This window comes from Rosa rugosa, chromosome 7 (genome assembly GCF_958449725.1).
Source record: "Rosa rugosa chromosome 7, drRosRugo1.1, whole genome shotgun sequence".
Classification (NCBI taxonomy): Eukaryota; Viridiplantae; Streptophyta; class Magnoliopsida; order Rosales; family Rosaceae; genus Rosa; species Rosa rugosa.
In genome coordinates this window covers 9,149,759-9,163,168 of record NC_084826.1, presented here as the reverse complement: position 1 = coordinate 9,163,168, position 13,410 = coordinate 9,149,759, and the positions used below count along the sequence as shown (strand labels likewise).

Genomic DNA, 13,410 nt, shown 5'->3' with positions numbered 1-13,410 from the left:
CAGAAACATGGACGATATATGTTCTCTTCGATCTGTGAGATGATATAGTATATTATGTTATCATATTGTCAAATTTATCGAACATTCAGATAAAAATCTATTTAATGGTGGAAAACAGTAATTTCAAATGAATACACAGATCATTTAGGAAAGGAAAATGAGGTTAGATTAAGTCAAGGGCCAGTAAGAGAACATTTCTTTCACATCGATGTAAACAATTGGTTAAGATTATTAGAATAGGTCGATCAATGACGATTCTCATTTATCATTTTATTTTACTAAAGATGGATATATCAAGCACTTGCATACTACTATCAACACTTGCATACTAATATCTTCGCCTCACTTCCTAGTTCCTACGTACTCAGCAAAGAGAAAAAGATGTCAAGAACCTGCAAAGTTTTGCAAGCTTCCAATATTTTACTATGGTCAGCCAAAGAATAATCACCTGGGAAACATTTGCGTTTGAGATTCATATATATACGACTGGGTGGAAGTTACATCAGGATTTGCCAATGATTTCCCGCGTTTATCTTTATCTGACTGAGAAGATGATGTTCCCTCCCCACTGGCACCACCTCCATGTTGAGGTACATACCTCCTTGGCCTTGGTTCTACTAGTAGCTTCTCATTTAGCTGTACCTCTTTGGAAAGCATTTCCACTACTTGCTTCATGGCCGGCCTTTGATGCGAAGCTTCTTGAGTACAAAAGAGCGCAACCTTAATGAAGCGCATTACCTCAGCCTCTGGATATGCAGTCAATTCTGGATCGACAATTTCTATAAGCCTTTCTTCTTCTTTCAGTTTCCAAGTCTGCAGAAGCATTTTTATACCAAGAGTCTCAAAATAAGAACTCTGTAAGTATTACATCAACAATTAATTTGATTCGAGTATTTACCCATTCCACCAGAACCATCAGTTCGTCACCAAAGGCTGCCTTACTACTACTTCTGCCACTAATTATTTCAAGCAAGAGAACCCCAAAGCTGTATACATCTGCTTTTTTTGTAAGCTGTCCCAAAAGTGCATATTCTGGGGCCAGATATCCACTGCAGGCACAGATCATTAGACGAAGTTACTACTTGAATTAATTATTTGAATTACTGAGAAAACCCCAATGACACTGCATTTAAAAACAAATCTTTCAATTACTAAATGGCCCAAGATGGAGTTGAATGAAATGTGAAAAGTAGAATTCAAGCTTACACAGTTCCTGCCACTCTAGTACTAAGATGAGTGACATTATCAGGAAAAAGTTTTGCCAGCCCAAAATCTCCAATTTTAGGACAAAAGTTTGCATCGAGAAGTATATTGCTAGCCTTGATATCTCTGTGCACAATATGTTGTTCAGCTTCGTCATGAAGAAAAGCAAGACCAGTAGCTGTACCCAGGCAAATTGCTGCTCTCTGGGGCCAGTCTAGAGGAACATGACTTTTTGAACCTGTCAAAATAGTTGTTGAATTTTAGCACTTTTACTTACGGAGAAAATCATATCATGAAGTCATGAATTATTCTTTCAGAAAAATGACATATCGAAAAGGATAAGATCTAGACTTGCAGCTAGAAAAAGAGCAGAGCAAAGCAGAGCTGAAAGTCATCTCAATTCATAACATATGAAATCTACGCCAACTTACAACTTTAATATTCTAGTAATTACCAAGCAAAGAACTTGCAAGACTGTTGTTCTCCAGATATTCATATACCAATATTCGGTGACTGTCCTCCACACAGCAGCCAATAAGCTCGACAAGGTTTGGGTGTCGTATTCTTGATATCGTGTTGATCTCTGTCAAAAATTCATTTGCTCCTTGTCTAGAGTCTGAAGAAAGACACTTGATCGCAACTTCTGTGTCATCTCTTAAAACTCCCTGCAATACATCGTATAACAGTATAAGAACTTTAAAGAGGTCCGCAATCTACTCTCTCATCTCAGTTTCAATACTAAAAAAAGTAGTCAATCTAGGACCTTTATGTCTGGGATTAAAGCATGTACAGTGGCAATTTGTGGCAATGTGGGATTGAAACACTCACATATTGAGTGTTTGCATCGTGGCTGTAATAAAGAGATTCTCGGTCCAGGAGGCTAATTATTATAGCTCCTTATTGAGCTACTTACATGAGTTTTTCTTAATCTCTGTCTGTGTGTTTGAAAGTTTCCTCTCCAGATAATAGGGAATTGCGGTAGGAATTAATGCATTTTAACAAGTATAATGTTCATTGATCTCACCTTATAGACAACTCCATAGCCTCCTCTACCTATTTTGTTTGAAGGATGAAAATTCCTGGTCGCTGACCTCAATGAATTATAAGAAAAGAGCCTTACATTGTTGGTAGGAATCCCTAAAGTACCATGCATTCCATACACACAGACAAAGAAACTCTGGTTAGATCAATTTGTCCAGTTCAGAACCAGCAAGAACCATAAACAAAGATCTAAAACATGCATATGTACTGGACACCTAGCCTAGCACACCCACATACAAAAAATCAATCTTTCTTATTCCCTTCAATTATAGTTCAGTTCATCAGTTGAATAGATGGTCAACAAGTTTCAATTCCCTAGTGAAACAAAAGTGAAACTTGGACATACACATCTACAAATTACATGTATATCGACGGATCTTAAATCTTCTAGGAAGTATTGCAATGTGCTTCTAGATGTGAGATTTCTTATATAGCAATGAGAAGCTTGTAAAAGCTCTATAACCGTCTATTTAGTTACTAAAGAAAAGCAAAAGGTCTAAAGGTGCAAATTGGAAATTTAACAAAACCCTTTAGCATCCCACTTTACCAAAATTAGTTTGATTTTGAAGTTCAATATAGTACCGAACCGCTACAAACTACGCCTATTTCTGCAAAGAACTTGACCAGAGAAGCACAAGATGCAAATTTTACTGCTTTGCAGTAGAAGAGTTCACCTTAGTAAAAATGAAGTCATAGTCATTCTCTTACCTTGGGCTTGGCTGGAAGGTTCCAAATTCTCCTTTCCTTTGCACCAATTGAGCACACCAAAGCAACTACAAACCATTGCAACATACAATTCCAATTCTCTACTCCCCTAACCACATGTCTTCTTGTACCTTAAACCTCTTATACCCCGAACCTTGAAATTCAGCAACCCACCAAACAGAAGTAAATAAACATGAGTACTCAAGATCTAGGAAGTGAAATTTGAAATAAGCAAAAGCTGGGAACTTGATGAAAAACCTTAGTAAGAAATTGTAACTGAAATAAAGTGGGTAACAATTCACATTAAAAATGAGACTAACTTGGAATTGGAAAGCTGACCTGAACTTGAATTGGTTCTTCAGCAGCAAACAGCCCAAAAGGGTGCAATATGCTTATCTGGGCTTGTCTTTCTAATTTCTATGAGCAGAAACTGAAACCCAAGTAGTTCAGAGGCATAGGAACTGAGAAAGACTTGGAAAAGATTAAAATCCATGATTAGGTATGTATAAGAAATAAGAATTGATTAGTGAAGGAATGCTAAGGAGATTAGATAATGGGAAGGGGTCAAAATAGTTTGGTATCAACAGAAACGAGTGCAGGAGCACGGACGACTATTCAGAATTGATGGTGACATTGTTATTTTAATTTTCTTTGTTTCACAGAACAGCTAAAGCTAAAACTTTGAAGTGTTTTGTGGGTTTGAGAGGGACTTATGGGAGCGCTCATGTTTCTAGTCAAGAGTGTATTGATTTGCTCCACATCTCCACTGATACCATATGTCCTTCCCCACTGAAACCATATGTCCTTCCTGGTAGAGGTCGGTCACTGAAACACTGACAATGCTTGAAGTTTCAAACTTCTTATACACTTGCATTAGGAATTAAACTTCATAGAATTTTAATTTACCAAACCCTAAATCAAGGCATCAATATTTTATTTTAAGTTGATGTCGAACAGTTTACTCTAATAATTCCTCTTTGGAAATGAATTAGTCAAACAATCTCTTCTTTCTTTTTTGACAAAATAATAGAAGATCATACCTACCAAAGTACTACTACATTCAAGACCTTGATGTGTATGGATTGACAGCCCCTTGTGGCAATTATTGAATACGTCAAATTATTGTTTGTTCAAACACTTTCAAAGGAAACGCTACAAAGTTGATCCTCCTTCTTTTCTTTTCTTTTTTGAAATAGTTGATCCTCCTTCTTTTCTAAGACTAGATTTTAATTGGACCTGAAGTTCCAGCAAAAACATAAAGTTGGAACTTTGAATTAAGAAGCCACAAGGTGTACAAGCCTTTGGGGGCAAATATTATTTGATTTATGCCAATTCTTTACTTTATCCACCTTTCTTTTTCAGATCGAGTTTTTTTCTTTTTGTCTTGTCCCTTGTGCTTCCTTCAAAAGCGGATTATTGAAAGAGGAAGTCTTTTGAACTAAAGAGAGAAAAGAAACAGACCTTCGTCCTAAGATTGCCTTGCTATTGTTTTTGTTTTTTTGGTTGGGAGATATCTCTCCATTTCTAGAACTAGAGTTGGCAAAACCAACACAAACAAGTAATTGTCAAAGGAAACGAGAATCAAGTTATTTCATCTTATTCTTCTTTTGGTTATCTAATGTTAAAATGCGTAAGCTAATGTAAAAGTTATCCAGACATGACCAGAATAAAACATGAGCAGCAAAGCAAATGTAAAAGCTGAAGGAGCTCTTCAATTTCCAATAATTAATCTAGTACAAACAATCATTGCTAACAAGTAGCTTAACAGATGACCCAAAATATGGCTCACCGATCGAATGTACCTGATTTTTGTTCCACTAACATAGTGGCAGGTCTAGAAAGACATGCACTCGCGGACGTAGTTCTTTAAAATTTACAGTAGTTTAGCTGGCCTTCTACCATCAGCTCCTTTCGGGGATGTCTGAGCTTAATTACCACGTAGACTAGGCAACCTCGTAAAATAACAATGGTGGGAGAATGACAATGGATAAAAACCAAAAATCCAGAACCAATTGTCACCTGCCTTGCTGGCATGCAGGAGAGGAGTTTCCTTTGTCACTTCCATGATCAATGTCCTCAATTTCACAACCTTCAAAGTATGCAGAAATATTGTTGACACTTGGTTCAGAGCTAGCATTGCTGCATGTGGCAAGAGGAGAATCCGTAGCATTAGTAGTCTTGCTTTTTGTTGGTCTTGTCCGGACACTGTACACAGAGGAGGCTGGAACTTTTGTCAGAACAGGATGTAGGTTATCTTGCACGCTTCGCCTTATATCCTGCAGAAGAAAATGCCAAAGTTAAACTATATACTGCATCGATAGAAACAAGCAGTGCAATCGAATATGACACAAGAACAATTGGTATTTACCATTGTACATGATAAAACCTGTCGAAGTGGTATATACTTTCATAGATCCCACTAATCATAAGCTGGATAACATTGAATGGATTGAAAGGGTTCAATGTCCAACACTATGCATGTTATCTCATTATACGTTATGGTAACTGAAGGAAGTCCTGAGTCCTAACTATGCATCAAGTGAAAAATGTGCTGTTGAATAAGGAAAATGATGCATACCATGTGTCTCATAGCCATATCGAAGGATTTCTTTGAAAGTGTTCTTCCAAAGCCTAAGCTGTCAGAGGACAAAGACTTCCCATCAGGATTCTTCTGAGTAGAATGGTCATACTGCTTTGGTGGTGCCAGTTTCCTCTGGTTCACTACTCTCTCAACACTTTGGGTCCCCATAAGTACAGGATTTACATCATCACTATCATTGGGAGATGATTTACTTGTGACTTGACGAGAGTACCCATTAGTACTGGCAGTGCCATGTGAAGCCCTTCCTCTAGAAGGTGAACATGATTGCTGTCTAGGTTTTCCACTAGAAACAGCTCCAACAGAAGATGATCTAACACTTGGTGCCCCAGGACGAGCCCTAGAGGCTGAATTTGGCCTTTGTGGCAAAGTGGTTCTCAAATTTGGTGGAGCATCAAGTGAGAAAGCAGGCATATCTGAGGATTTCGAAGACCTAGATTTTACTGTTGGAGAACTTCCACGTGATGGCACAGGATTTTTTGAACTTGGGGGAGCTGACTTTGATACTGAAGAAGAACGGCCACGAGAAGCAGACAGTGCAGGTGTACTTGACGAACTTGGTAGGCGAGTTGGTGTTGCTGATCTTGATGTTGTCTTAGACGCTGGGACAGAAGATCTGCCAGTTGGTGTAGAAGAACGCGTGGTGGATCTAGAAGGAGTTGAGGACCTCACTGGAGGAGCCACTGGCTTAGCAGATGGTAAGGTGGTTCGTGAATTGGGTGTGGAGGACCTTGATGGCTTGGTTGATGAAGGTAATGTGATGGGCCGTCCAGTTGGTGTTGCAGATCTACGAGGAGCAGCTGTTGGCCCTCTTGATGGTGAGGGCCTCCTGTTACTAGTACCGGAAGAATTCGGTCGTGATAGCAATGTTGACTCCTTAGATGCTATTTTGCTGTCTGAAGCAGTTTCTAACTTTGTGTTTGCTAGCTGCACCGCCATTTTCCAAATCATGACTTGATACGTAAAACCAAACTCACAAAATAAATGATAAAAAGATGAGACGAGATTCAAGTCCAAGAACTCTGATGTATAAGCTGGAGAAATATTCAATTAACACATGATAGAATAACAATACTGCAACTGAGTTGAATCAAATGTAGGAATGCTGCACCTCATATCGCAAATTTGACCATTTCTATAATTATGCAGAACTTATGTTAGCTAGAGTTCTTACCCTAGATTTTGGAGGAGCAGAATCACGCGCATTAGGTTCCTCAATCTGACTAACTGAAGTCTTTTGTGGTTCCATCTCCAAGGATGGAAATAATGGGGTAGCAGGTGGAGTAATTAGCCTGGACAACATAGAAAAAGTTTATCATAAATCCAATACAAACCATCCTATGACATTGCATTATAGATTCCATAGCATAAACATATGTAATTTGAACAAAAACTTCTACCATATGAAATCTTAACCAATGAAATGATCCTCAGAAACCGATTACTCCTAACATGTCTTAAAAGTTTAGATCTCTACCACAAAACAACACCCAATTGGCCAATTCATTAGTCTTAGCAAAACTTAATCCCGATTTGGCAACCCATCTTGTGCAAACAAGTTTCTTCATCAATTCAACCAGTCATTACACAATGCCTCCTAATCAGACCACTCAATCAGCTCATCACAAACCACAAAATCAAAGACTCAACCTTTAACATGAACTCACTCACCAATCGTAGTCCGATTTCTCATTCTCCGAGTTCAAAAACTCATCCACTCTACTCCTCCGCTCCGGCGCCGCCGACCCATTAAACTTGTAAATCGCCTTATCATACTCTGCACAAAAAAACCACCATCAAAAATCAACACCAAAACAATCCAACTGTAGCAACATAAAGTCCCAAGCTTTCAACAACCCAAAACGCCGCCGTACCAATCGGAGCAGCAGCAGCATCGAGCTCATCGCCGCCGCCGTTCTTGGTCGGAAGCAGCAGAAAGTTTCCATTTTTCTCCTTATCCTTGTCGCGGCGCCGCATCTCGAGAAACAGAGCGAGCTCTTCGTCTCTGTCGTTGGCATTGACCACCTTCCCGAAGCTTCTTTCCATTTCTCAGTCCAATCACTCCAAGAAAGCAATGAACAGAGAGATAGAGGAGAAGAGGGTATAAGAAGAGAGAGGAGCTTTTGGTTTTTGGGGGGAGACAGAGGAGGTGGGATTTCAGGTGCTGGGTTTTGTATTATTATTAGTGATTGGTTTGACAAAAATGGCGGACCAAAAACACCCGGCTCTGTTTTGGAAGCATTCAGATATTTGAAAAATGAGTCTCATGGATTGGAGCAGAGGGAGGGGCTTTAAATGGGTTGATATGGAAGTTTTGTGAAGAGGGTGGAGATGGACTCAGATGGGAGGATAATCACGACAATGCCATTTCGGGTTTTCGTTTTGTTCTAGACGTGGCCTTTTCTTAATCATTTGTGGGGGGGGAATTGTTAAGCAATGGTTGGCTTGTGATGATAATCTATGGACGTGAACTTCATGATGCATGTGAATGGTTTTTTTTGTTAGGTGGATTCGTGAGAAGTATGAGACTTGAATTTGTGTTTTAATCAGTGAAATTTTAGTACGAGTTAAAAAAAAAAAATTATCATCTTAATCAGTGAGTAAGTGTGTCGTTCTAACTTTTAACGTTTAAAATGTGTGAATTACAATTTTATGACAGAATAAATCTTTATTTCTCTTCGTGATTTGATTTTGTCGGTCCGTATAGATTGTTGGCTTGTGATGATAATCTATAAACATGAACTTCAAGATACGTGAGGATTTTTGAATAGGAAGATTCGTGAGAAGTATGGGAATTGACATTTGTTTATTCAGCTAATGAAATGTAAAAATTTGAGAGTATCTTGATAAATACTCTTCTTCGTGAGTAAGAGATTCTAACCTTTAAATTGTTAATATTTGATTTCATGATCTTATTTTCCACTTTTTTTAAGAATGAGAAAATTGCATTAACCAATTTAGATAATTACATCAGCAATGAGTTGCAAACCAATCATGTTAATTCTCTATTTAGTTGCAAACCACACTACAAAACTCGACAAAATGTTATTATTGAGTTGTCAACTCAAGACTTTATATCAGATAATATAAGTGACAATAACAATATTCCACATGTTATGATTGTTTAACTTACGATAACATGTTATTTGTTAGACTTCACACATAATTTGACATGTTAAATAAACCATCACCAATCAGTACAATATGAAATGTCTACTAGTCATATTGTAGATATGAAATTAGGTCCTTGTATACACCTTTGAATACCTAATATTAAAAGACTTTAATTGCCTTAAAAAATAGAGATTACAAAACAGAAAACTAATCGATCAACAGGTACCCATTACTAGTTTGACAATAAACAAGTGGATTTTTATAAATTATTTATCCTATGATTCTTCCTACATTTTCGTTAATCCTACTCTTTGAAAAACAAATAAAAGACTAAAACTTTCATACAATACTTGATAACTTGCAATCTCCGAAACCTCATAGATAACATTTTCAATTGTCAAAATACACATTGAACGCCACCTTGCATGAAGAAGAAGCTCGCAAAGTCCCAAATCCCATTGCTTAGGGTGTTGAACAAATTCGAAGCCAATGACGAAGTTGATTGATTCGTTTTGTTTGTCTAGTGGCAATGTCGTAATTAAGTGATTATACGGACCCGGATTCGCGAATGAGATTCAAAACAAAGGGAAACATTCCCATTCCGTAGCAGTAGTAGTGCACATGATGAGGAGGCATGGTTTCAGACAAAAAAAAAAAAAAAGATGAGGAGGCATGGCGCCTCTTTGACTGTTTGACTCGTCGTTTGGAGAGGAATTTTAATTCAAAGTTTGTCGTTTAAAAGATGCTCCAGATTTGAACGTGGAAGCCATTCCTCGAGATTACCTACTCCTCATCGGAGGGCTCTGCTTTTGGTCGGAAACAATTAAAGGGAGGAGGAGTCAGGGACTGCCATTGGCTGGGCCTCTCCTCGGAAATCGTGTAATTCAAATTTTGGGGTATCTGCTCTCCATGGACACCCTGTTTGATTTGATTAGCTAGTAACTCAAGGGTCATGGGCCATGAGGCCCAACTTGCTTAACTATTATCGTAGAAAATATTGAATATCAATTGTTTTTCCGATGGCAGCTTAAGTGTCATATTCTTAAAATTCTGAAAGTTTTGAAGTCATTTAACGGTTAAATTCTTGCCCGAACTAAGCAACCATGTACCGTTTGGTTTAGTCCATTGAACATAATACACATGGTACAACAAAACCAAAGAACCCATTTTGAATAATGTTGTTTATTCAACTATATTTGTATTTAATTGGATCTACAAATTCCAAATGTGAAACGTGTAGTTGTGGGAGAATGTGGAAGTAAGAAATTTGAGTAGATTGGAAAGAGGGGGATTTTAATTTGATTAGACAAAACAACCCGGATTATAGATTGAGCGATATAGTGCAGACGGTTCTTTGTAACATTTATCTTGATTATTTAGGAAGGTTTCGTTGTGTGTAAGGAACGGAACGGATTTCCACATTCTGACAACTTTTCGATCACATATTCACATCTTAACCGTTCAGTTTTTAGGTCCTAATGTATAGATCACTTCTGCAAATTTTCAACCAAATTGATGATTGTTAAGGTATCGAACTCAATTAAATCAATAAACGAACCGAATTTATCCAGCCTGTACCGTTTGTGTTCATAACTGTAAATTGCAGTTTTGGATGCCTTAACGATCATCAATTTGGCTGAAAATTTGCATAAGTGATCTATACATTAGGACCTAAAAACTGAACGGTTAATATGTGAATATGTAATCTGAAAGTGGTCAAAATATTGAAATCCGTTCCTTAGCTAAGGAACGGACCTCCTTAGTAAAGAAAAACTGTATGTGTGTGTGTATTTTATTGGAAAATGAAAAACAGAACCAAAGAAATCTTGGTCTCAAAATTCTGTCAGAGTAGTAGGCCAATATGTCACGCCCGAGTGTTCGAGTCCCATACTTCCTCATGCTTCAGGACCTAGTGCTTGTCACTGTTAGCGAATGGAATTTTGCAAGAAGAAATAAGTAATCACTAATCAGTGCCATGACCAAGAGAATATATAAGAGGTAGGAAGCCAAGGATGTACAAAACACAGAGGTCCACAGCACATGAAGCAATTCTGGCTGTGCAGAAAATATTAACAATAATAATTATAGGTAACAGGTAGGAAGATATTCATGAAAACTTGCAAACAAGATTGAGCTGGACAACTTTCACAAGGAATTTGCACCAAGATTACATGATCAAATAAGAAATAAAGTAGCATAGTCAATCAATAAAATTGCCAATCATAATATTCATAAATACTCCTGGCACCAAATTCCTAAATTTTTTTTTAGGGAAATCAAGCTCCTCTTAACTGGACGGATTAGAGGTTTCATAGAAACACTCCTTAGATCCAAAAAAGTACTGATCTATCAGCTTCATCTTTATCTATGAAGAGTATGTCATGTGCCCATTCATCACAAATAGCATACTGAAAATTAAACGCGTGATAATTTGATCAAGGCATTTTGCGATTTATGATGTACTCTCGCATCCACTCTTTTTTATCGTAGTCTTTCATCACCCATATATCGATAGTTTTCCATGATGAAGTATCCGCGATGGCCATACATCCCCTTAAAGTGATCAAGTGCAAGTTTAGGGGCAAACATGGTAATCTGGCAACCGGTAGCCGGAGTGGAATAGAAGTCCTCTTTCTCGAAGTTAAAAGAAACTATATTGTCTCCACCACCTATTTCACTAAACAACCAATGCATGTCTCCATACGCGCACACACTTTTCCGGCGATAAAAATAACCACAAGAAAACTTTGACGGTATTAGTATCTCCCGCCATGAACTTTGCCTAATTCAAGAACTTGCCCTACATAACAGCTCTCCTTGGTCTTTGTACTAAGAATGTGAGAAACACAAACAATCTTATAGGTGCTAGTGATACCATCAATCCCATACCACAAAAATCATTGCGGAAATATATATCTGTACCAAACTTTGAATATTGGATGTCACTAGTTGGCAGGTTTAGGAGTTCTCCCCTCAGGGGATTGACCAAGAAATAATCTTCATGTTTAGAGCGATCCCTGAAGCAAAACAAGTCGTAGAAACCAAAGTGTACTTTGTAACCCTTACCGAGGGTTGTGGACAAGACTTCTAAGACAATAAGTTCACCATTGCTGCCATCGTGATTTATCAATTCCATGGCTGTTACCTCTGTTTTAGTACTCCGGCAATATGACTCTTCAAGATCGATCAGCATAACTCGAGATGTTGCTTCAGCAATAGCATTGGTGGCTAGCTATGTGGAAACGCGTGTGCAGCTTAACAAAAGAGGGCCACTCGACTATGTCTGACAAGGCTGGGTCTGAGAAACACATCGGAGGCAACGAACTGACTCTATAGGCAATCTCGTAAGGATGTCCGAAAGGATTTCCATAGGAAGGTCCATCAAACTCATTTTTGCAATTCCCCTCTCTGTTTGCCTCAGCATCTCTATAATGCTCCTCCTACTGAATACTGATGAATCAAACAAAACTAAAAATTTTATAAGGGGATCTCCGTATATAGCTCCTTTCTCTCTTGCTAGGGATTCATACAATGGATTTTGTGTTTACGTATAAGCCAGAGGGGAAAGTCGCATGCCCAAATGACGAATTACCCCTGGCTTTGTGCACAAATCACAGTATCTTCTGACATTTTAATGAGGGCCATTGTGACATTTCAATGATTTCATTTGATAAAACTTCAAAGAAAAAGGAGAATGTTCATGTCCAAGTAGGAATCATTGAGGTCCTGAGTCCCGTTGATGGACGACCAGTTTATTGTGTAATTTGCGAGTCATTGTTCAGATGACGTCGGAAAAGGAGGTGTATATATATGACATGGTTAGTGCTTAGCTGTCCTATTACTACACATATTGATGGAACTCAATTTACCTGTTTCAAAGTTGTGTTCCATTATGCCAAATTCTTAGGGTTAGTTTGAGATTGCTGTGACTTAAAAAAAAAAAACGGTTGCTGCTGTGACTTAAAAAAAAAAAAAAGGAAAATTATCATTTACCCAATTTTAGCTTAAAATTGCTCACTTACACAAACACTCTAAGAGATTATTTCCCTAATACCCAATTAAGTATTTTTTTTAATTCATTTTTATTTATTTTTGGGACAATTTTGCCCTCTCCTTTTTTGTCACTTAGAGAAATAAGTTATTGGAGACCTTGCTTGACTCCAGTGGCGGACTCCGGCGACTGGTGATCGGAATCCGGCTACCGGATTCCGGAGTCTGAATTTATTAGGGCTGGATTCGGTAGTAAACCGATCCATTTTTCCCCAAACCGATGCCGAACCGACCTCCGTCGGTATCGAGATTTTCAAACCGCCACCGATCCGACATAGTCGGTATACCGACTGTCGGCAAGCCGAGATTTCGGTTGGCACAGTTCGGTTTTGAGTTTGCAGCTGGAGATTCAATGGTGTTGGACTGTTGGAGATGAGGATGATCTGATGATGGAATATGTGTTGATTTGATGGGGATTGGGGAGGAAGAAAAATGAAAAAAAGATGAGAAGAGAATAGATGAAGCAGAACTGCAGAAACTGCAGAAGAAGAAGAAGAAAGGTCGAAGACCAGGTGAGAGAGAGAGAGATTCTGTTTTGTGTTTAATGAGATTTCAAACTTTAATCTCACCTAAGAAGAGTATAAATATAAACTTTGAGGACATTTAGCCATGAGCAGCTCGTGCTCTAGCGGTGAGGGGTTGAGTTCTTGTGAAAGAGGTTGAGGGTTCGAATCATCTCTAATACAATTTTATATGTT

At 38.2% G+C, this 13,410-nt stretch overlaps 2 protein-coding genes across 4 annotated transcripts; both read right to left on the bottom strand.

Annotated features, from left to right (window-relative positions):
- Positions 1 to 237: 237 nt before the first annotated feature.
- Positions 238 to 3,706, bottom strand: LOC133720266 (putative serine/threonine-protein kinase). 3 transcript variants are annotated; one of them, XM_062146493.1, is made up of 7 exons: positions 3,289 to 3,693; positions 2,953 to 3,103; positions 2,228 to 2,340; positions 1,658 to 1,868; positions 1,207 to 1,441; positions 899 to 1,049; positions 238 to 813 (listed from the first exon to the last, which is right to left on the bottom strand). In XM_062146493.1, the coding sequence occupies exons 2-7, from the start codon at positions 3,026 to 3,028 to the stop codon at positions 445 to 447; spliced, it is 1,155 nt and encodes a 384-aa protein (XP_062002477.1). In that variant the 5' UTR covers positions 3,029 to 3,103; positions 3,289 to 3,693; the 3' UTR covers positions 238 to 444. The 3 variants fall into 3 exon arrangements, with proteins under 3 accessions (XP_062002477.1, XP_062002478.1, XP_062002479.1); XM_062146494.1 differs by lacking the exon at positions 2,228 to 2,340 and having other exon boundaries at positions 3,289 to 3,706; XM_062146495.1 differs by lacking the exons at positions 2,228 to 2,340; positions 3,289 to 3,693 and having other exon boundaries at positions 2,953 to 3,280.
- Positions 3,707 to 4,639: 933 nt separating this feature from the next.
- On the bottom strand, positions 4,640 to 7,845 carry LOC133720264 (uncharacterized). Its single transcript, XM_062146492.1, has 5 exons — positions 7,423 to 7,845; positions 7,220 to 7,325; positions 6,723 to 6,840; positions 5,528 to 6,475; positions 4,640 to 5,225 (listed from the first exon to the last, which is right to left on the bottom strand). Exons 1-5 carry the CDS (start codon positions 7,592 to 7,594, stop codon positions 4,965 to 4,967), a joined length of 1,605 nt encoding a protein of 534 aa, XP_062002476.1. The 5' UTR covers positions 7,595 to 7,845; the 3' UTR covers positions 4,640 to 4,964.
- Positions 7,846 to 13,410: the final 5,565 nt, after the last annotated feature.